The sequence below is a fragment of the Rhodnius prolixus genome, unplaced genomic scaffold, assembly GCF_049639745.1.
Source record: "Rhodnius prolixus isolate KJV_2025 unplaced genomic scaffold, Rpr scaffold_10, whole genome shotgun sequence".
NCBI lineage: Eukaryota > Metazoa > Arthropoda > Insecta > Hemiptera > Reduviidae > Rhodnius > Rhodnius prolixus.
The window spans coordinates 12,904,140-12,927,466 of NW_027411615.1; the positions used below are offsets into that span (position 1 = coordinate 12,904,140).

General features: G+C 35.4%; 2 protein-coding genes across 4 annotated transcripts; one reads left to right on the top strand and one right to left on the bottom strand.

Moving 5' to 3' along the window:
- Positions 1-3,262: 3,262 nt before the first annotated feature.
- Positions 3,263-11,468, top strand: LOC141457317 (probable salivary secreted peptide). Its single transcript, XM_074134088.1, has 3 exons — positions 3,263-3,414; positions 6,856-9,012; positions 9,241-11,468. The coding sequence occupies exons 1-2, from the start codon at positions 3,284-3,286 to the stop codon at positions 7,103-7,105; spliced, it is 381 nt and encodes a 126-aa protein (XP_073990189.1). The 5' UTR covers positions 3,263-3,283; the 3' UTR covers positions 7,106-9,012; positions 9,241-11,468.
- LOC141457313 (probable salivary secreted peptide) lies at positions 9,047-23,293 on the bottom strand. 3 transcript variants are annotated; one of them, XM_074134080.1, is made up of 4 exons: positions 23,140-23,293; positions 11,721-11,889; positions 11,121-11,186; positions 9,047-10,559 (listed from the first exon to the last, which is right to left on the bottom strand). In XM_074134080.1, the coding sequence occupies exons 1-4, from the start codon at positions 23,265-23,267 to the stop codon at positions 10,371-10,373; spliced, it is 552 nt and encodes a 183-aa protein (XP_073990181.1). In that variant the 5' UTR covers positions 23,268-23,293; the 3' UTR covers positions 9,047-10,370. The 3 variants fall into 3 exon arrangements, 2 of the variants coding, with proteins under 2 accessions (XP_073990181.1, XP_073990182.1); XR_012460308.1 differs by having other exon boundaries at positions 9,076-10,559; positions 11,121-11,889; XM_074134081.1 differs by lacking the exon at positions 9,047-10,559 and having other exon boundaries at positions 10,679-11,889.
- Positions 23,294-23,327: the final 34 nt, after the last annotated feature.

Sequence of the window (23,327 nt, forward strand, 5' to 3'; positions counted from 1 at the left end):
GAAGGAATTTAATTATTAAACTGTTTTATCTATTATTAATGTGTATCTGTATCACCTAAACGTGTCTGTATCCCTATTCCGTAAATAAATGAAATATTAAGTGGCCTTAATTTTGATTATTCTTTATTATATAACGTCGTATACTGTATTTAAGAATATTTTGTTTTCTGTATTTTAGTTTTTGCTTCTGTCTTTTGTGCCTTATTTTTTGTTTTGTTTTATCATTGTTTCTTTTATTGTTTCTGTTTTTCTTTGTATTGTTGTATTTATTTAACAGTTCATTCATTGTGCTTTCATCATGTAGAAGGGTAAAAATAAGTAGGGACAACCCTCAGACGGTTCTTCAACCATGAGTATTTGTCTGTTACGAATTAAATAAACAAATATGTAATTCTGTAAAATTTTGAATAAAGGCACTTTATTATATTATTATTATTATTATTAAATCTTTATTTTTCTTAACCAGCACAATAAACACTATTGGATTATAAAGTTACATTATCTAACACCACAAAATACAAAAAATATGCCTATTAATATTTACCAATATTTTTAAATTTATTGAACCACAAAACCTTAAATATATCAAAATAACAAAAAATAGACTTGCCCCACATTCAAAATAAACGGCACATATTCCTATCTTTTAAAGCAGAGATATATTTTATCTAATAAAATTCTATTCTATATAAAGTAGAGGTATCTGCTTTTTCAAAATTGTGCAATAATAAATAGAAAAACATTTATTTAAAAAAAATTACATACGTTTTAGAACTATTTGCAGTTATTTTATGTTTTGAAGTAGTAACATACGATAGATGTGTGGGATTATTACCTATATATTTATTATTATTACCTTTATTTGTTCAGAGATACAATGTATCTGTTACAAAGGAGTTCAAGTTCATGTTCACTTTATAAACTTTGTAAAGTGTAAGATCTTAGTTTTCAAACTTTTTTTAAATAATTAAAAATTGCGTACATATTTTTCTTATCAAAATTATTATTAAATTTACAAAGTTCATCTTTAGGATTATTATATTTGTGCCCAAATCTTCTAAATTAATTTCTTTTAAGCATTCAACTACATGTAAGTACCAATTAAATTTAATGTTGCTTGGATAGAGCTTGCTCATTACCTTCAGTCTCTTTAAGCAGATCTTTTCAGTGATATCTTTTAGGTTCTGTCACATGATAATTCTATTAAATTTTCTTTATCTTTTATCGATAATGATGTAGCTTTTCATAAATTTTCTTTATAGAAGGGGTTTCAAATCCAATTATCATTTGTGTTTTCGGGTTTTGGAAAATACTCTATGAAAGACAATTTAATCCGGTTAAATGTGCTATTATATTTTCTCGAATATTTTGGGACAGACTAAAGTTGTTACTGTACATATTAACAGCTTTGCTGCATAATATTATTAATTAAAATAATTTTTATGAATTATTGGAAAAACGTTTCTTTGATTTTTTTTTTTTTTGGCATTGGCTTTCGCCATACAGCCAGCATCGTCTATTAATACAGCCAGCATCGTCTATTAATACAGCCAGCATCGTCTAGGTGCTTATCACTAGAATATCACTCACTCTCCATTCTTACTTATAAATACATTCGCTTCACACATTCATCCCTCTACTATATACAACTATTTACATATATTTTTGCTCAAACTTTTTTAAATTATTTTTTATATCCACCATTATTGATTATTTTTCGCGTACCACCAACTAGCAGCTGGCGTACCACCAGTAGTACGCGTACCACAGGTTGGGAAACGCTGGTCTAGATCAGAACTTCTAGCTAAAACTATACCAAATTACTATATATATTCGAAAACATTGATTGATTATAAAATTGAATTAAAACTGACCGGTAGTTTTTTCGTCAAAAACTGCATGAAAAAGCGTCACGTTGAAAAATACCCAACTTTGAATTTTTTTTTTCTCTTTTTCTATAAAAGATAAAATTATAGGGCAAATTCCTTCTTAATGATTGTACAATTTGTCATTTAAATCGTACCAAATGCATAAAACATATTTTTATTGGCTCAGAGAAATGGTACGAAACATTTGAAGTACTATTTTCAGCTCAGAAATTAAACAATTTTATAGTTGTAATAAATGTGCCATTAAAATTAAAGAAATTGCATCATGTAATTGAACAATAGAATTAATATTGTATGTTACCTTCAACATTTCAATATAACCAAAATATGGAAAATTACAATAACCGTAATAATAATTGTAATTATGTAATTAATGCTTATTATTTCTAAAACCTATATTATTCATAATTAAATTTCTACTGTGGTAATAAAAATAATCATTTTTGTTTACGACCGTAAAAGAGTAGCAGTAAATTTTTGTTTTTAAAAATATCAAACTAGTATTATGTGTTTTTTTTCCTTTTTTTTTACTACCGATCATTGGAGTCGTAACTTTTAATAAATTTATTTCTTATTAATTATTATCATTGGTGAATCACGCATTGAACGCTTTAGTATGGGACATCCTCTCTAACAAATTTCTATACTGTACCATTAAAGGAGAAGTTGAAGTTAATGACTTCACATCTCCCCCAGATAAGCATTTAAGAAGACCATCTAAAAAATAAATTGAACCAAATTGATAAATAGGCCTAACATATTAAGTCTGCTGTGATGTCTGCCTAGGAAATCTCAGGAAACACGAAAAACCTGTTTATTGTTCGCTTCTTGCGGCGGCCAGATATATTTACGATTATTGATATTTGAATTTCATTTTCAAAAACATAATGCCTGATTCTACAGTTCTCAAGGTTCTGACCCACAACTTATCAGTAAACTCCCAATTTAGCTCAGTTTCCTATAATTTTTTTCCCCTCGTTACCGGGTTCGAATCCAGTATCATGTAACATTTTACCATTGCAGCTCGTGACTGTAGTTCCAAACTTCTGTGCTGCCTTACAATATGTAACCAGAAGGTTGTTGATTTATCATCTAATTATTCTTGAACAGCTTTATTTCGTGACTTTCGTTGAATAGCGCATATAAATGGCTAGGTTTTGAATTATTATGCCAATTTATGATGACACGATGCTTATCAAGATATCGTGAAGCAGTACAGAGGCCTCAAATTAAGCTATCTTTATGCTAAACATTCTATGATATTTATTGGTATTTTAAACTGATTAGTTCTATTTAATTATTTTTATGATGACCAAGAAAAGCGTGATAAGAAGTGGGGAAAATTTAATTTAAAATGTGGCACCTAATAAAACGCAGTCAGTCTGTTTTATAGAATGCATCCGTACAGATCTATATGGTTCACCATACTCGTGGTAGGAGTGTCGACTATTGTTCTCACGTCGGCTCGTATATGTAAAGAAACTATGTATCCTTCCTACCTCGGAAAAAGAGCCCCACATGACAAGTAAGCAATACGTTAATAAAGTGCGAATTAGAAAAAGAAATCGTTCAACTAATAGTGATTTTAACTGTTATAAGATGTTGGATTTTTGCCATTATAAGAACCGAATAGTAAAGAATGATAACTAACATATTATGTTGGATGAACTCACTAATATTATTAATAATATACAACCATTCTTCGATAGAATTAGTGGCAATATTCAAATAAGGAAAAACTACACATAAATGATTACAAAAGTCTAAAACAATGAGGTTTTAGAAATGTCCATCGGTTAGTTTGAGTAAAATGCTGGCCAGTAAAAAGAAAAGACTAGTTCCTAAAAGCAATAATGTGTTAACTATTTTTAGTCACACTTAAATTCGACTCGAGGCTACCATTGTCACACAATAAATGGGAATTAAGATAAATCTACGAACCACTCAGACATCTCTTTCCACTAACTAACCGATGTAAATTTCTAATAACTCATTGCTTTAGACTTGGTAATCATCTATACAGGGTGTTCAGCATAAGACTACGGTAACTTCGGGAGGCGATTCTAGGCATCATTTGCAACAAAAAATTCCATATAAACTATGGCTCGATTCGGCTCCGTTTTGTAGATATTTTTAATTTTATGTTTTTTCAAGGTACTACTACTTTTTAGCAAACATTTGTCTATATCTCTCAAACATATTATAGCTGCAGCAATTTCAATTAGCTCATTAGAAAGAAGGTCAAATTTCCTTTTAAATAAGCTAATTTATATTTCAAAATAATAATATTAAGTATTTCACTTTGTGGCCCAAACATAAGAAATAGCAAGTTTGTAATTTTTTCCAAAAACTTTGACTTCATTTTTCTCAAAAACATTTTATATGAAAAAACCGTGCACTATTCAGGAAAAACATCTACATACGATCACCTTTCGAACGGTATACAATAATTGGGGTTATGTTAAAAATTGATGCAGAAATTTGTGATTAACTGCAAAAAAGTAGGCCTCAAAACAGCGTCGGCATCATGAAAGGAATTCACCTACCATAAGAATATAACTGATCAGAATCATAAAATCCAGTACGACTTTTTGCAAACGTGTAATTTAATAATTAATTTATTTAAGAACTATATTCAAAAATATATAATTTACATTATAAATAATAAAATAATATAAAAAGAAGAAATTGGTGTAAGATGTAAAATGAGCGTTAGGTACCTATTCCAAAAGAAAGGATTTTCGTTTAACGAGTTTAGGACTGTGTGCTATTCTTTAGTTAATTTACAAATATGCTAAATAAATTGAATAAAACAGATTTTTTTGAACTACTCAACAAACTTTTGGAACTAGGCGGTTGTGGAGAGCTTATAAGTAATCAAGAACTTACTTATCGTTCTAATCCCCGAGTTAAAAAATGTTTTATCCTAATACGACTTATAAAAATAAATAAATGCAACAAGAAGAAAAGCCAGTTTAAAGTCTACAGTTTCATTAGATATTTAGTTCCGTTTTGCTATCATTATGCCAACATATGGGAATAGTGGAGAAGCTAGCTAAACATCATACACCAAGTTCTTCTTTTTATATTATTTTATTATTTTGCTTATAATAAATGCTTATAATGTAAATTATATATTTTTGAATATAGTTCTTAAATAAATTAATTATTAAATTACACGTTTGCAAAAAGTCGTACTGGATTTTATGATTCTGATCAGTTATATTCTTATGGTAGGTGAATTCCTTTCATGATGCCGACGCTGTTTTGAGGCCTACTTTTTTGCAGTTAATCACAAATTTCTGCATCAATTTTTAACATAACCCCAATTATTGTAACCGTTCGAAAGGTGGTCGTATGTAGATGTTTTTCCTGAATAGTGCACGGTTTTTTCATATAAAATGTTTTTGAGAAAAATGAAGTCAAAGTTTTTGGAAAAAATTATAAACTTGCTATTTCTTATGTTTGGACCACAAAGTGAAATACTTAATATTATTATTTTGAAATATAAATTAGCTTATTTAAAAGGAAATTTCACCTTCTTTCTAATGTGCTTATTGAAATTGCTACAGCTATAATAGTTTGAGAAATATAGACAAATGTTTGGTAAAAAGTAGTAATACCTTGAAAAAACATAAAATTAAAAATATCTACAAAACGGAGCCGAATCGAGCCATAGTTTATATGGAATTTTTTGTTGCAAATGATGCCTAGAATCGCCTCCCGAAGTTACCGTAGTCTTATGCTGAACACCCTGTATATACTATTTTCCTTATTAGGAATTATTTGGTTCGAATATTGCCCTTAATTCTATAGAAGAATCATTGTATAAGTGTTCAGAGCGAATGTATGTATAAGAGATTATTAATCTATTTTATACAACAATAACTTCAAATTGCTGTGAGAAGCTCCTAGGAAGAGAAAATCTAAGGGTCAGCATCTGGATTCGAACTCGGGACCTCCACGCGGGAACCCAATACGCTAACCGCATAGCTAATCCCTTCCCTCGCTTGTATTATTGGGCTGGATTCCTTACGGATACTTATTTTTCTGTAAAAATAATCAATCACTCCGGGAATTATATTATTTTACGTTCCTTTAAAAAAATGATATCACATTATTATTTTTTCCTTTTATGGTATTTACAAAAGTATGCGGATAATTTTTTTGAATCAATCTCACGAATAATGTGAGTAAAATACAAAACTTTGATAATAATTACGGAACTTCTAAGAATTTACATAAACACTTGGAATCATTAAAAATAATCTTATATACCTTCATAAAACTTGATAGATCGTTATTTATCAGTGCACAGCCGGCCTCCTCTAGTTACAGCACCACTGTGCAGCACAGGACAGTGAACAACGCAGAGAAAATCTAGGAGCAAGCACCTAGATTCGAACTCGGGATCTCTGCTTTTATATCCAGTATACGCTAACACTGAGCTAATTCCTTCCAAAATAGATCGTTATTAATATTATTAAACAATATGTTTTAGCTAGATCAGTAGCATTAACTATGCACTCGATAAAAATAACAATGAATAATAATGACGTATTTATTATTACATATAGTAGTGCCATTTCTTTTAAGTAAATCACATTTTAAGAATTTGGGAAACATAATTATAAATTAGTTCGGCTTTAAACGTTAAGTATAGGAATTTGATATTAAATTTATCTTCTGTTATATTGTTAACGGAATGCACACAAAAAAAACAAGTATATTGTACAGGTGCTTTTGTAAATATGTAGTAATGTTCCGTAGAAGAATTGAAAAATGCCTTTGCAGATAAATCTAGTTTGTAGGATCAGTATACTTCTACAATGGAATGTACCTAGAATCACCAAGTTAGCCAGGTCCTTTTATCAAACATTATTAAAGAATATTCAGTTGTAGTTATGAATAAGTTACTGGATAATACCCTTTTTCACTAACGATTTTTTAATTTTTTTTTTTTCAGATTGTTGTATTCGACTCGAATGACACACAAGTGGTCATTATTAGGATTTATTGAAGAATTTCTTGAATACCCTGTGAACAGAAAAAATAAAAAGAAAATTACAGCAATTGAGGTTCTTGATCTATACACAGATGGAAACGGTGGTTGTTTTGCTATAATAGATGGTGGTGTAGGCTACGACCATGTAGCTATTTATTTTCTATCACAATTTATGCGAGGATTCGATTTCATAGTTAAAATTTATGGTTAACAGTAAAAAGAAAATACCTAGCTTCCTTTAAACAGAACATTTAACGAAAACTTAATATACCTAATATTTGCAATGTATATATACATGAAGTACATAAATAAATAAATACGTGCACACTTACAGCCTACTTAAAAAAAAAAATTGCAGAGAGAGAGTTGATAACGCCAGAACCAGCAGTTTTGACAATTGCATAAAATCTAGCACTTTTCCTGGATCGTCAGGTGACTTAAGGTCTATGCCCATAGAGCCAATGAACTGTCAGGTTCTCCCAAACCAAACCATCATCCATAAACCTTGAATTCTCTGTTTCCAAACTCTTCGCTAAAACTTATTTCTTGAAAAATGGGGAAAACCCAAAGCATACACGGTGGATGGCCACATAGTATAAAATAGGAGATAAAGGTGTTTCTCGAATCTCTGAGTTCCTGTTTGTTGCTGGCAGAACCTAATTCTAATTTTGTTTTTATTGTTTGATGCGCAATCAGTCACTTTCTCAAATCTTGTCACACACCCAAACAACATAATACTTGCAGGATAATCTCGAACTACATTATCGAATGTACATGTAACGTTAAGGAAGACCCAATCATGTTCTTTTTTATTACAATCTTGAAATCTTATAGAACCATTTAATATTGCATACATGAATCTTCTGTTAACGTCAAACCCAAATAGCCCATTCATGAAGCCTGATGGAAATGTTTATTGTCGTAATGTCGAGCAGCTTCCCAATAACCTTGCGGACGGACAACTGAGTGGATAATGAGTGGTAACCATGAAGATCGCCATTTCCTTCCCTATACAGTTAAGCACCGTTCTCTTAACTTACTGGTATTTTTGAAGTTTTGAGTTTTGAAGTTTTTCACCGTTCTGATAATCCCTGGAGTAGAAGGTTTTTATAATTTCTGAACGCTGCTGAGAACTATATTTAAAATTGGAGAATTTTGTTCGTCAGATCCGTACCACACTCTAATATTTTCATTGCAGCATCCGAAAATAGACTAAAAATTACTCTTAGATCCGTTTTTACCAAAAAGGCATTCTTGACATCCTAAACTACTCTGCTCACGGATTGTAATGATCGGAATCACACATGAATTATAGCTTATGACTAATTTCCAATATTTGCTTCTGACCCCCCTTGATCTTAAAAGAAAATATGCAAATCTAGCAGACTCTCTACTTTCACAATAACCAAACTCTCACCATAATACAACCAGCAAACTTTCAACTTCATACAACCAACGAACTCACTCCAAAGTCACCTGCGTCAACTTTCCCAACTACTTGAGCAAGATCACGATAATGAAAGTCTGACTCATGGTTCCGTTGAAAGAAGCTCTCTTCAATCTCAGCAGTGTGAGGGTACACATCATCAATCGATAAGGATTTCCCCAGAATAGTAATATCTTTCTCCGTCAGACACACAGCAGCATAACAATACCAGTACCGTTGACGAGGGCGCTGCTCATCCCACACATCTATCATCGTATGTTGCTACTTCAAAAGATACAATAACTGCAAATAGTTCTAAAACGCGTGTAATTTTTATTAAATAAATGTTTTTCTATTTATTATTGAATTATCAATGCAATTTTGAAACACAGATACCTCTACTTTATATACAATAGATTTTTATTAGATAAAATATATCTCTGCTTTAAAAGATAGGAATATGTCGATGCTAACATACTAATATACTCCTCAACAGTAAACATAGTACATTAATGTACAGTCGTGGGGGAATATGACCCCATAAGTTTTGAAAACGTGTGCTCAACCACATATATTATCTATGAAATCTTTGCAAACTTAGAAACTGTCTTGTTTTCGTTAGAGAGTCTGTTTGTATGGTGCTGCACTCAAGAGTTGCTCAAGTGTACTAGATGCCTTCGAATTTAAACCAGGTACGAAGCCATCCGATGCGTTCTATAATATTTAAAAATTGGCACTAATAATAAATTATATTTCACAATGACAATGTCGAGATCTCAGTGGTGAATGTTATCCTGTGGTTGGACAAAGCAAAGTGTACAAATATCTTAACTCACTGAGGGGTTTGAAAGAAATTTGAATGTCTTTGGCTAAAATTATTTGTATTTGAAAGTAATAACTTTTAATTTAATCTTTTACAGATTGTTATTTCGTGATCGAGTAACAGAAAGTTTGGAAATTCTGCAATTCTTAGAACGACAAAAAAAAAAGCACACTATGAGGGCAAATAGTTCTAATAGTACAAATTTAACAAATTTTTGTTTGCTTTTTTTAGTACATTGCTTACCGGTCTCCTAAGTGTTTTTCTCCATAAAAGGCACTATGATCTAATCCATGACATGTTAAAGCTGAAGTAAGCTCTACAATCGAAACTCTTACCAGCAGCATGGTCAAGAAAGTTGTTCTATATGGTTGCATTCTGTGGCACTGAGAGATTGTTGTTATTTAGATAATACTTTTTTCAAGCTTTTCTTTATCATCAAATAATAATTAAATAAAACCAGTTTTGTAATTTTAAAATCATATATTTTTTTAGCGCTGCTTATATTTTCAATCACAGAATTCTTTGCCTTAATTTGTTGCTCTGACTACTTAAAAATGTCTTGTTTAAGCATCGTGCCATCATCGATTAGCATAATAATTCAAACCCTGACCATTTGTATACACGCTATATAGAAGGAAGGTCACAAAATGAAGTTTATCACTAAATATACAATAAATCTAAACTCATCAACCATCTAACATTTATTGTAAAGCTGCACAGAAGCTAATAGATGGCGACGCGGGCTGCTAAGCCAAAACTTATTGTAATACTGGGTTAAAAACTGTCCTATTGGATTATTGCGTGAAAAGATGCTATTTTAATAACTCTGTTAAGTGTACAGATTTATGTGCCTTGAGTAACTGAAAAACGAATTTGAGACTGTTGAACATATGGTACTGAACTGTCCTGTATATAAGGATTTAAGTTCGCTCTACTTACAGAAATATGGCAGTTATTTGGAATCTATAATTATGTATTAAAGATTTGCAGCAATTAAACCATGTATTTTTATATTTAATAAATATGTTCAAAGTCAGTTCATTGATTATAAATGAATAGTGATAAAGCATGATCTTATTTAACTAATAAAATAAAATGTTAGGGGGAAACATTGAGAATAAGTAGAGTAATTAATAAAGAAAATATTTACATACATACACTTTTAGATATATACTATTATTTATACTTAATAATTAATAATAATAAGGGAAGGGATTAGCTACGCGGTTAGCGTACTGGACTCCCACGCGGAGGTCTCGGGTTCGAATCCAGCTGCTGATTTTCTCTTCCTAGGAGCTTCTTACAGCTCACTGTCCGGTGATGGACAGTGTTGTCTGTAACGAGAGAACACTGTCCGGAGGCTGGCAGTGCACTGATGAAAGCTCCGGGCGCCAATAACCTTAGATGTTGACGCGCCTTAAATCATAAAAAAAAAAAATAATAATAATAAAAAGGGAGTTAATGTCATTATAATACAAAAAATTTTTAGGAATATATATAAAAAATGTTTACTTAATTTACAACTTTTGTAAAATTACATTTATTTATTTATTTTAGACTTAGGTATGTTCATATGTTTAATTTTATTCAATTCTTTAAGAAGTGTATTATTAGTTTGTTAAAATTTTTATTATTTTGTTTATTGTAAAGTGTGTCTCTTATTATTTTTGAATTATTTTGTAACAAACTGCACTGAACCCATTTGTAGGGGCAAAAGGCTTAACAAATTATAAATAAATATTGCGAGAAAAGAAAAAATTATTATAAATTATGTTGAATTCAGTGTTAATGAAGAAGTCTTTATGTCAGAGCCTTGAGAATTTTAATAAGAAAAAGTCGTGGAAGTTACATTTAAAAAAATGGTACTATGATTTTCTTTATTTTTTGGGTACACTAGATTAATTCATGTAAATTACATTAAGCATATCAGAGATAATTGTTCCTGATTTTTGAAAAAATATATTTGAATGTACATACATGTCTGGCAGCAACCTGTCTCCGTTCTGAGCTATGGTTCAGTCTATAAAGTCTCCTAGGATCATGCTAAAAATGATAAGCTTATCTGAATACAAAGAAAACTCGTAAGTGGTTTAAATTTATTCAATAACAAAAATTCTATGTTCTAAGATATGCATAAAATAGTATTTCTCTGTCAGATTACATCGCCGCATTCACCCTTAAAATGAAAAGGATTTTATTAAGATCTGTGGAATTTCTACATAAAACTGATTTCTACATTACCAAAAAAAACAATTGCGAGCTAGAAGAAGAACTGAGCAAAAATTATGTCTCATAAACAATAAAAACAATTTGGTACAAAAACAAGATATGTTTTGTAGATATAAATTTCTGAACTGCATATCATTATGAAGATACCATTAATATTTAATTTGCTTTTCCTACTCTATTGCGCCAATAAACACTGTCGATAACCTGACAATTTTCTTCATGTAATTTTCACGTTTAAATTAATTTTTCTCCTTTTTTTTGAGGTTGTACGCCATAAATGTTAATTTCAAAATCAAATCCTCGGTTAAATTGCGATTTAATATATATTTTTACAAAATTGTTGCCTACGCCGCCTTCTACAATGTAAGGACATCCACCGTAGCCATTACTATAATTATCGATGATCTCTATATATGTGATTTCCAGTTGGTCTTGTCCTCTCAAAGGATACTTTACTTCTCTTGAAGTACACCATAAGAATTTCCAACTTGCTACTACCTGCTCTTGGAACACTATTCTGCAAAAATTTTTGTGAAAATTAATATTTGATAAATGATAAAAAAAAAAAAACTTAATAAACAAACCCTTTCAGGTCACAGATTTATTGTACATTCTATTTCTAGAGATTAGAATTAACTTTGAAGAGTATTGCTATCAAAGCACTTCAAAAAAATTCAAGCAGGGTTGCTACTTGGTGTCCTAACTAATTAACAGTTATAATATGACATTGCAATTAAGAAGTAATATTGCAAATTGCGAAATGACGGTCACTTTTTCATTGTTGTTCAACCAGAAGATAGAGATCGTTAACTTCTTAAGATGAAATGACTCACCAAAGGCGACGTTTTATTCTTAAAGTTAGTAAATCGTCAGCATTGTATAATATTAATAGACCGGTATATGATAACATAGAATGTACCTTGAAGTATTTCTTCGATGTAGAAGGAAATTAGACAGAATAAGGTATGGAAGAAAAGGGGCATAGATCATACACTAAGGAGAAACAAAATTTATGGAAATTCGAAATTAGTGGACTTCAAACTTAATGTTCAATCCAATTCAATTTATTTATTTGTTATAGGGGTAGACCCCATACAAAGGAGCATGGTGATGTTAAGGTACAGATTAATCGCAGACAATTATAAACAAACCAAAAGTTAATAATTACAAATACAGATTAAATAAATGAATTACCTTCTGCAAACCTAAGTTATATATAAGTTTATATAAAACCATTCATACTTATATTGAGAGAAAATACCTTAATTTCAAAATGTGTGTTACATATTTATACAGAACATGAGCCGAATTGACGATGTCTGGATTCTACAATTTTTCAATATCTCCCATACATTATCAGAATAGTAATACTCTCTAATAGGTTTGTAAAATGGGCATTCAACAAGAATATGTACCAGGTCCTCTTTCTTTTGTAACCGACATAACCCACAATCCAACTGAGGATCTAATGTATCATGAGTTAACTTTATTGAGTATTTTCCACTAAGTTGGTATAATAATTTACTGTAATTAAACGGCATTTTATATGTTAGATACGACTGTGTTTCAATTGAGGGGTTTAAAACATTTACATAGTGGCTGTTATATCTAGATTGTTGAATTCTTGTATTATCTGAATTAATTAAATACTCTTGGTACAACTTTTTAAACTTCTGGAATTTTCTTTTTTAAATTAAAGGCATCTTCAGTATATACTATGTCGGATCTGTTAATTGGTTGCAGGAGATCTTTTAACTGGGCTGTCCAGTTAAACCGCGAGTCCGAATTAAACAACGAAATACTCAACAACTTCCAGTAACATATTCTTGGTAATCTTTGATCACTCATTTCCAAAATATTCAACAACCAATTTTGGCTTAACTTTAAGAATCTGTAGCTTATATTCAGTTGTCCTGTTTCCGAACGTATCATATAATTCGGGGTACTTTGAAAATGCCGTTTGTACAAATATAGTTGTAAGCGCGTTAGGCTTACACCCAGATGCGGAGAGGGGAAGATGACGTAAACGTAATTTAAATCGATACGTGCTCGGGGGGGGGGGATAAATAAATACAAAGAAAATATTTAGTAATGAAAATGGTCAAGAAAACACTTACCTTTAGCGCACCGGAAGCGAGCGCACACAGCATCCGCCAGGCGGTGAAGGATCTCTAGTTAAGCGGTAGAATGGAATAGGAACTATTAAGGAGCTTAGGTAAACAAGTGTGTAAAGATGTGTGTGTGTAATGTGTAGCTGAGCTCCTAGAAGCGTAAGAAATATTGGGGTTCAAGCCCAAAGAGGCGTATTAGAATTGGAAGTGATGTAAGCGGAAGAGGGAAGGGTAATAGTGCACCAAGTGCACTAGATGCGGATGAGGAAGAGGTAATAGTACAATCAATGCACCCGATGCGGATGAAGGAAGAGGTAATAGTACAATCAATGCACTAGATGCGGATGAAGCGAAGTGCTAGATATCAACGGAAGTGACTCGTAGCAGGCTGAGATGCAGTAAGAAGTACACCAGCGGGCAGACTCGAGTGACGTAGGGCCGGAAGCAGCCGATGATGAAGCGTTGCGGAAGTACGAAAAGCTGTACTTGAAGCGGTGGTCCAGCGGACGCGTACTATATCTGATGCAGAGCAGGGCCAGACGTCGACTCGTTATGAAGCGGTATAGAATTGAGGAACACAAACTTACTTGCACAGAGTTAGCGGCGTACTGAACTACAGCAGACGGAAAAACCCCACGGGTAAGAGAGGATAGAGAAGGGGAAGGTTGAAACCATGGGAACTGAGAACTAAACAAACCACAAAAGAGCAGGAAAATAAGATATTGGCGGCGACACCAAAGGAAAAGATAAACGAAAAATAACGCGTACTACGACAATTGGAATAAGGAGAGAGAGAAAGAAATAGAAAAAGGCGAGATGGAGAACTGTCAAACGGTACCGCCGAGAAAGGACGGTACGCGGCTTAACATCCCGCCCGCCCTGAAGCCTCGGCTTCAGTGATTCTTGCGTGGGCAGCAGGGAAGCGTCGCCAAGGGTCGCCGGAGGATACCAGAGGCGGTTTACACGTCGGTGATGCGGCTGATCTAATCACGACCAGGAAGCAGGGCAGCAAGGTGCCCAAGCGGGCATTAGCAATGTAGAAGGTTATCCTGGCTAACGATGAGATTGCATGACGAATGTCGATATCGGTGGCGGGAAGAGTCCGTTCGGATCGCGATGAAGGCGTGTGCAAATAATCGATGCGCCACCGATTCCAGGAGTCAGGCCGCATGCGAATAATAAGATTCCACCGGCAGAGGTGGTGAGGATTTGAAGCAAAGTGGCTTCGCTCCGGAGGAGTAGGTGGCGGAGGCCGCACCGGGAAGTGACCAGGCTTCACTGGTTCTAGATCGGCTGTATTCGAAGAATTGACGCTTAGCGGCTGGGGTTTCACAATGGCCATTTTCTTGGTCACCGTCAGTGATGAATTCTCATAGATGAGGCGTTGATCCCCGAGGGAGCGTGTTAATTGAAGCTTAGCGTTGATGGATGCCACCCATAGGCTCTTAAAGCACAAAGTAGCGGGTGATGTAGACCGCCCGCCGATCTTAGCGGTAGAGACAGCGCGATTCACAGTTTGCTGTTGATACGGATTATTAAGGAAACTGCTCAGTGTTCGAAGTGCAGTGTAATCAACAACCAGCCTGGTACAGTTATCGGTACAGATCGCGGAAAGATACCCACGCCTGGAAACCACACGATGAATGGCAGCGCAGTAGGTGAAGGTGAATAACCTTACTTGGCATTGCATTGCGGTGGTGGCGAAATAGATGAAGACTACAATGTAGTCCCAGATTAACGAAGACTCGCGCGATTGTGCGCGAGAAATCATGCAGGACCGGGCGGATACCCCGGTTCCTGCGAAAGGTTCAGCTTCAATAATGCGTTCAGAAGGCATTGCTCCCATAATTTGAATTATGTGGCGAGGCTTAACGAAGATGCACCCATTGCATTTGCTCAGGCGGCGCAGGAGGACCATCCGTTCATCACGTGTCCCGTAATCGCGACGGATGAAGGAATGGGCGGCTAATGCGCCTGTGGGAAGCAGGCGATGAAGAGTAGCATCAAGGATGAGCCGAGGGCGATGATGATCCTTGAGCATCCTTATAAAATAGCGAAACGCGTAGGGAGAAGATGCAGCGGTGAAAGGTCTACCCACGCGCAGCAGATCCTTAGAGCAAGAGGAGCGGTTCAATTGCAGAGCTAAGCAAGGCAGTGAAGGAGAATGATGAACCTCTGTTACTTTTTTAGCAGGATAAACTGCATTAGATGTCAACACGGAAGCGGAGACATGTTCCGCGTTAACCGTGTGGCATGGATTAGGGCATTCAGCTTGACTGATGTTACGCGGAGGAGATGAGCACTCAGCTCCGCCAACATGAGGTGGAAGAGATGCAGGGGGCAGCTCCTCAGAGGTGGGGAGTAAAGGTGATTGCGAAGGAGTAAAGTTCTCAACCACAGGGATATGAGGCGGAGGAGATGAGCACTCAGCTCCGCTAACACGAAACGGAGGAGATGTGAGGGGCAGCCCCTCAGAGGTGGGGAGTGAAGGAGGCGGAGGAGCAGAGTTCTCAACCTCAGGTATATGAGGCGGAGGAGAGCACTCACCCCCTCTGATGTGAGGCAGAGGAGATGCAGGAGGCAGCTCCTCAGAGATAGAGAGTATAGCTGATTGAGGAGGAGAAGCGTCCTCAGCCTCAGTGATATAAGGCGGAGAAAGAGATAGGCGCTGTTCCTCAGAGACGCAAGGTGAAGGGTAAAAACGTTCGCCCTCTCGGTTAAGACGTGAAGGAGATGAACATTCAGCCCCACGGATATGGGGCAGAGGAGATGCGCACTCAACTCCGCTACTATAAGGCGGAGGAGATGCAGAGGACTGCTCCTCAGAGGTGAGGAGTAAAGGAGGCGAAGGAGCAAAGTTCTCCACCTCAGGTATATGAGGCGGAGGAGAGCACTCAGCCCCACTGATGTGAGGCGGAGAAGAAGCTTTCTCAGTCCCAGTGATATGAGACGGAGGAGAAGCGCCCTCAGCCCCAATGAGATGAGGCGGAGGAGAATCGCATTTAACTCCGGTAATATAAGGCGGAGAAGACGGGTACTCAACCCCACTAACGTGAGGTGAACGAGATGTGGGGTGCGGCTTCTCAGCAGCGAGGAATGAAAGCGATTGCGAAGAAGTTTGTGACGACGCGAAAGAAACCCTCTCTGACGCGTGTGGCGGTGTAGAGGGAGGAGATGCAGCTGGGCAGGTCGAAGAAGAGGCGGTTAAGGCGGTGACTGCCGGCGGAGGAGAGCTGATAGGCTCAGACAGCCGCGCAATGTACGAGGAAACATGTGAGGCCTCACGAGGTGTGGGTGTAGCTTTACGACGCGGGGAAGACTTTGCAGTGACCAAGGAAGCGGAATTAGCTTTTGCAAAGATGTCGTTAATTTGGAGGTATAAATTTTGCACCTGCTGGAACCCGTCCATCACATGCCATTCCGAGAGGCCCTCAGGAGGCCGGTCCGCCTCCAGATACGGCTCAACTCGCTCCCGGAAGGTGGCGAAGTCGGTGTCGACCAGTTCGGTAAGCGTTGCGATCGAAGGAACGCCCTTTCTTCGTCCGAGAAAGAGCTCAAAATGGTAATTTAACGCATTCTTTGTTTTAATGATCATGGTGATAAATCCGAAGGAGGATAAAACACTTCCCCCTTTTGGACCCAGAATCTGGGGAGGGCTATAGGCCGGGAAATGTGTAGTGGGGGAAGAGGAGGCGGGGCAGGCTGCCTGTAGTTTTTCAGCAAGATGGTGGTAAAGCTCTCGCACCCGCTGAATCTCGCCCAACAACATCTCGTCAGTGAGACCATCAGGAAGTAAGTCGGCAACGAGATATCTTTCAGCCCGCCTCTGGAAGACGGCAAAGTCACCATCGATAAGAACGCGCCGTGACGCGATGAAGCATGAGGTCAGCTCAGAGTCCTTGCTTCGCTGGAGGAAGGCCTCAAGATGGCGATTGAAAGTCAATTTAGCTCCGCTAATTAAGCGCACAAATGCATCAGAGGATAAGGTACCCTTTTCCATTTTTGGCGCTATAGAAGCAGTTAATTAAGCAGAATTCAAGATGCGGAAATAGTGGACTGTATATCCGGCCCGGAGGACCAAAATGTAAGCGCGTTAGGCTTACACCCAGATGCGGAGAGGGGAAGATGACGTAAACGTAATTTAAATCGATACGTGCTCGGGGGGGGGGGGATAAATAAATACAAAGAAAATATTTAGTAATGAAAATGGTCAAGAAAACACTTACCTTTAGCGCACCGGAAGCGAGCGCACACAGCATCCGCCAGGCGGTGAAGGATCTCTAGTTAAGCGGTAGAATGGAATAGGAACTATTAAGGAGCTTAGGTAAACAAGTGTGTAAAGATGTGTGTGTGTAATGTGTAGCTGAGCTCCTAGAAGCGTAAGAAATATTGGGGTTCAAGCCCAAAGAGGCGTATTAGAATTGGAAGTGATGTAAGCGGAAGAGGGAAGGGTAATAGTGCACCAAGTGCACTAGATGCGGATGAGGAAGAGGTAATAGTACAATCAATGCACCCGATGCGGATGAAGGAAGAGGTAATAGTACAATCAATGCACTAGATGCGGATGAAGCGAAGTGCTAGATATCAACGGAAGTGACTCGTAGCAGGCTGAGATGCAGTAAGAAGTACACCAGCGGGCAGACTCGAGTGACGTAGGGCCGGAAGCAGCCGATGATGAAGCGTTGCGGAAGTACGAAAAGCTGTACTTGAAGCGGTGGTCCAGCGGACGCGTACTATATCTGATGCAGAGCAGGGCCAGACGTCGACTCGTTATGAAGCGGTATAGAATTGAGGAACACAAACTTACTTGCACAGAGTTAGCGGCGTACTGAACTACAGCAGACGGAAAAACCCCACGGGTAAGAGAGGATAGAGAAGGGGAAGGTTGAAACCATGGGAACTGAGAACTAAACAAACCACAAAAGAGCAGGAAAATAAGATATTGGCGGCGACACCAAAGGAAAAGATAAACGAAAAATAACGCGTACTACGACAATTGGAATAAGGAGAGAGAGAAAGAAATAGAAAAAGGCGAGATGGAGAACTGTCAAACGGTACCGCCGAGAAAGGACGGTACGCGGCTTAACAATAGTGATTCTTTTTCTAATTCATTTATGTATCGGAGACCCCATATTTGTACCCCATAGAGCAGCACGCTAGAGATTAAAGCTTCATTGAATCTCTTCTTAGAGGCCCAGGAGGAGAGCCTAGATTTCAAACAAATGTTCAAAACCGAGCCCACCGCCATACAAGCTTTTGAAATTGCCTGCTTCGCTGCCCCAATAAAGAGGTCCTACTTCGAGAACAGAACACCCATATAATCAAATTCTGCAATCTGACTCAATTCTACGCCATTATAAAATATTTTTAATGTTTTCTTTGGCCTTCCTTTCTGAAATTTGAGAATTTTAGTCTTTGTTGTGTTTACAATCAGTGAATTGTTGTTTGAATACCTTTGTAGTAAATCTATTTTTTTCTTTATATCTGTATAACAATCACCAAAGATAATCTTAATATAATATTAGACGAGGTTTATCTCTGGGAGTAAGCTGAGGTGTTTAGTTTTGGATTGGTTCTACGTGAGAAGGGACTGTACAGATAAGTTTACTCCGAGATAATCACCTGATAATAACGAGAAACTAAATTGGTGATAAAAATACAGACATGATACTAATAACTCTAAGACCAATAAAACTTTGTGGCAAAGGTCAGTAAAGTAAAATATGGTAACTGAGCTTCTGAGTAATGCACTACTGGCTATAATAATCATCAGACCAAGGATCACCTAAGCGTCTGTCATTTGGTGCCCTGAAGTGTTATTATCCATGTAAGACGCGTTAATAAGAAACCGAAAGTAAATATTTAATATCTCACTTGCACAACATTCACAAATAGTCTAGCGCTAAAAACGTTTTTTTTTTGTTTTTTTTTGTTTTTTGAGTTATCTGTATTAGAATTACATCGATAATGTATGCCTACTTCTTCTTTATTACATATAGCTAAGTCAAATTAGGTAAAAAAAGGATAATGAGCTTTAAACTTGTATCTCTTTAACAAAAACTTACAGTTTAAAAAGTTAAGTATAAGGGTTGATTAAACGCCAAAAGGTACACAAATCAGCAAGTACCCAACATTTCATTAATATTTCATTGATATTATTTTAAGTAATTTTACTACATTAATTTTCATTAATATTTTTTTGAATTTATTAGATGTTTCACAGACCCTTATGCTGGCCATTTTCATCTACAATATATTTGTTCAAGTAGAACACCATTTAACTTAGATTGACTGTAATATCTAAAGAGAAACACTTTATTAAAAAAAATTAAAAAAAATATGAGGCTAGAAAATTCAAAAACTTTTTTAAAAAAATGCTCACACCAACATTCATCAATGATTTTGTTTATTTTATTTATTTATTTTTATTTCTTAAATAAAAATCGTCGGTTTAAGTTCATTCTTCGATTAAAGTAATTGTTACTTTATGTAGTAGTCAAACGTTTGTAATTATGGCTAATTTGTTAACCGCAAAAGGCCAAAAAAAAAAAAAAAAAAAAAAAAAAAAAAAAAAAAAAAAAAAACGTTTGTAATAATAGGTAATAATTATCTGGCTTTATCGCAAATAATATAGTTTCCTTCAATTACATTCTCAATCTAGGTATTCTTCCCACAGTGTTATATATTTGGAATATAAGATAAATAAGATATGCATATTTTTATGACAGCTAACATAATTATTCCAGTATTTTACTATAAGTAAAATTAGAGGGACTAAATTAAATTACAATTGAGAAATGAATAATTATTGTTGAATAATTTACTTGATATTACCTACGCGTTATTTGTGCTCACAAATACTTCGGAAAGACGAATTCTAGACTGAAATATTGTTTTAAATCCGTGATTCAAATTTAAATAGTAGCCGACTCTACCTTAGTCTTTTTCTACTTTAACGTGCATGTACATACTCGTACATACATGTGACTACTCAGAATAAAGAGCATAATAAAGATAAATCAGAAGAATAATTTGGAATAAAGCTAAAATAAAGTACCTATTTAATTATGAATATATAATATACATTTTATCATAATTATAACAAAAAAATAAAATATTATGAATGAACAAAGGGAAGGGATTAGCTATGCGGTTAGCGTATTGGATTCCCACGTGGAGGTTCCGGGTTCGAATCCAGCTGCAGACCCTTAGATTTTCTCTTCCTAAGAGCTTCTTACAGCTCACTGTCCAGGTGATGGACAGTGTTGTCTGTAACGAGAGAACACTGTCCGGAGGCCGGCAGTGCACTGAAAAAAGCTCCGGGCGCCAATAACCTTAGATGTTGAAGCGACTTAAATCATAAAAAAAAAAGAAAAAGAAAATGAATGAACTGGCCAGCATAAGGGTCTGTGAAACATCTAATAAATTCAAAAAAATATTAATGAAAATTAATGTAGTAAAATTACTTAAAATAATATCAATGAAATATTAATGAAATGTTGGGTACTTGCTGATTTGTGTACCTTTTGGCGTTTAATCAACCCTTATACTTAACTTTTTAAACTGTAAGTTTTTGTTAAAGAGATTTTTGTACCTTTTGGATAGATTTTTCTTTTGTATGTTTTGCAAAGTTACATATCTGCTTTACAGATTTTTTTAAAATTGGGAATAATAAATTTTAATTTTATCATTATAACCTGAAAAGGTGTTAAGTCGGAGTTACTACCACTGGACAGATCTTTTTAAAGAATGATTATAGTTGCGGTCCCCCAAACCATCCTCAATAACAATTTTTTTGAGAAAGCGTTTTGAATAAAATAGGAAGGTAATTTGTACGTAAATAGCAAAATTAAACTGCAATTTCAGTACTTCCCTTTAAGAGGAGTAAGGAAAATAAACTGCGATTATAGTACTTCTCCCTAAAAGGCGAAGAGGCAAAGATTTTGAATCGAACGACAATTCATTGATGTAAATCGGGTTCACTCATTGATAATTTTAACGATTGCAGTACTTCCTCTTAGTAGGTGTAAGAGCATGATAGCACTTCACAGCCACGTAGAGGAGCTTTAACCACTTCTTCTTGCTAAATTTTATCAAAATCGGACTAAACGTTATAGAAATATTGGTAAACATAGTTTTAGAAAAAGCCTAACTTTGGTGGGGCAAACTCCCCCCCTTATGAGGCACAGCGTCGAGACTTTAAAAGTGCAAATCTGTACAAAATTTCGATTCGAATGACACTTCATTCATGAAAATCGGTTCACGTTTCGATAATTTGAAACGATTGCTATACTTCCCCTTAACAAGTGTAAGAGCAGATCGTCGCTTTAATGTTACGTAGGGGAGCCCTAACCCTGTCATCCTACCAAATTTTATCAAAATCGGGCTAAGATTTACAGAGTAATTAATGATAATAATTTTGGAGGGGGCCTTACATAAAGGGGGCTAACTCCTCTCCCATTCCATGTAAAGCTTCCAGACCCCCAAAAGGCACATCTACATAACATTTCGACTCGAATGATACCTCATTCATGAAAATCGGTTCACGCGTTTAGGCGCTACGTTGTTTACAAAAAAGGTAACAACAACAACAACAACAACAAGAAGAAGAAGAAGAAGAAGAACAAGAAGAACAAGAACAAGAACAATTTTTGAAAATGCCGTTTTTGCACATTTTCGGCAACTTTTTTCTCAAAATCTATCAGATCTGGGTTGTTGCAAAAAAATTGCAGTCATAAAGGAGGATTTGCCCTTTATTTTAAAGAAAATTTGGGAATTTTATCTTTTATAGAAAAAGAGAAAAAAATTGTCAAAGTTGGGTGTTTTTTAACGTTACGCTTTTTCGTGCAGTTTTTGATGATCAACCCTTATACAACTGTCCTACCGGACAGTTTTAATAAATCTTTGTTTTGACATTTTATGTTGGTTCAAAAGTCTCGTAGAATCTCGAGTACGCATTACCGAAAATCAGGGGTCAAAGGTCACGATTTTTTTTGTAAATATCTTGATTTCTATGATTTTAGTATTTGATTGCACATACGACAAAAGAACACCCGTGTTGTGTAATTTGTTTCACGACGCACTTCTTCATCGAACGAAGCAGCAGCAGATAGATTATGCGATGGCATTCCCGATTGATAGAGAATTTTGTTCGTGATTTCTAAGCACAAATTTTCAATCAACGCTTCGTTGTAGATTTCAGCTGTGAAATCCATGCTCATATTGGAATTTTTCTTACGTATTCGACGGAAAATATCTTCAGCCTTGTGCGATTAATATTTCACTTATAATTCTGTTGGAGATGAACGAGAGCAGGCGGTCAATATGATAGCATACAATGCGCGAATTTGATTTCGATGTGGATTTTTTCCCATTTTTCTGAATCTCTACACACAAAATCAACCGACCTAATTTGTATAATATACGCTCATCCTAAAAATACAATGTTCCAAAGGAAATTGTAGAAACACTTGTATTTTTTCTATTTACCTAAATCTCTATATCCAAAGCTAGCCGACATGTGTATAATACACTCTTGGTATAAAAATACAATGTAAGAATCCGAAATTAAGGCAATTCCAGCAAATCTAAGAAAGAATTTTAATTTACTTTTTAATTGTTTTCAATAATTTGGCTATAAGTTTTAAATTGCTTACTGATCGTCTTGTATTCTGTGTCCGAAAGTTGCACTATGGTTTAATCCATCGCAGACAGCCGTACATGGTGCAATGGTTAACGATCCAATCAGGAATATGATGCAGAAAATAGTTTTGAACGATAACATTTTGTACTACTAAATGCTGGCGATGACATTGCTCTTTTAATAAAAACTTCCCACCTCTTA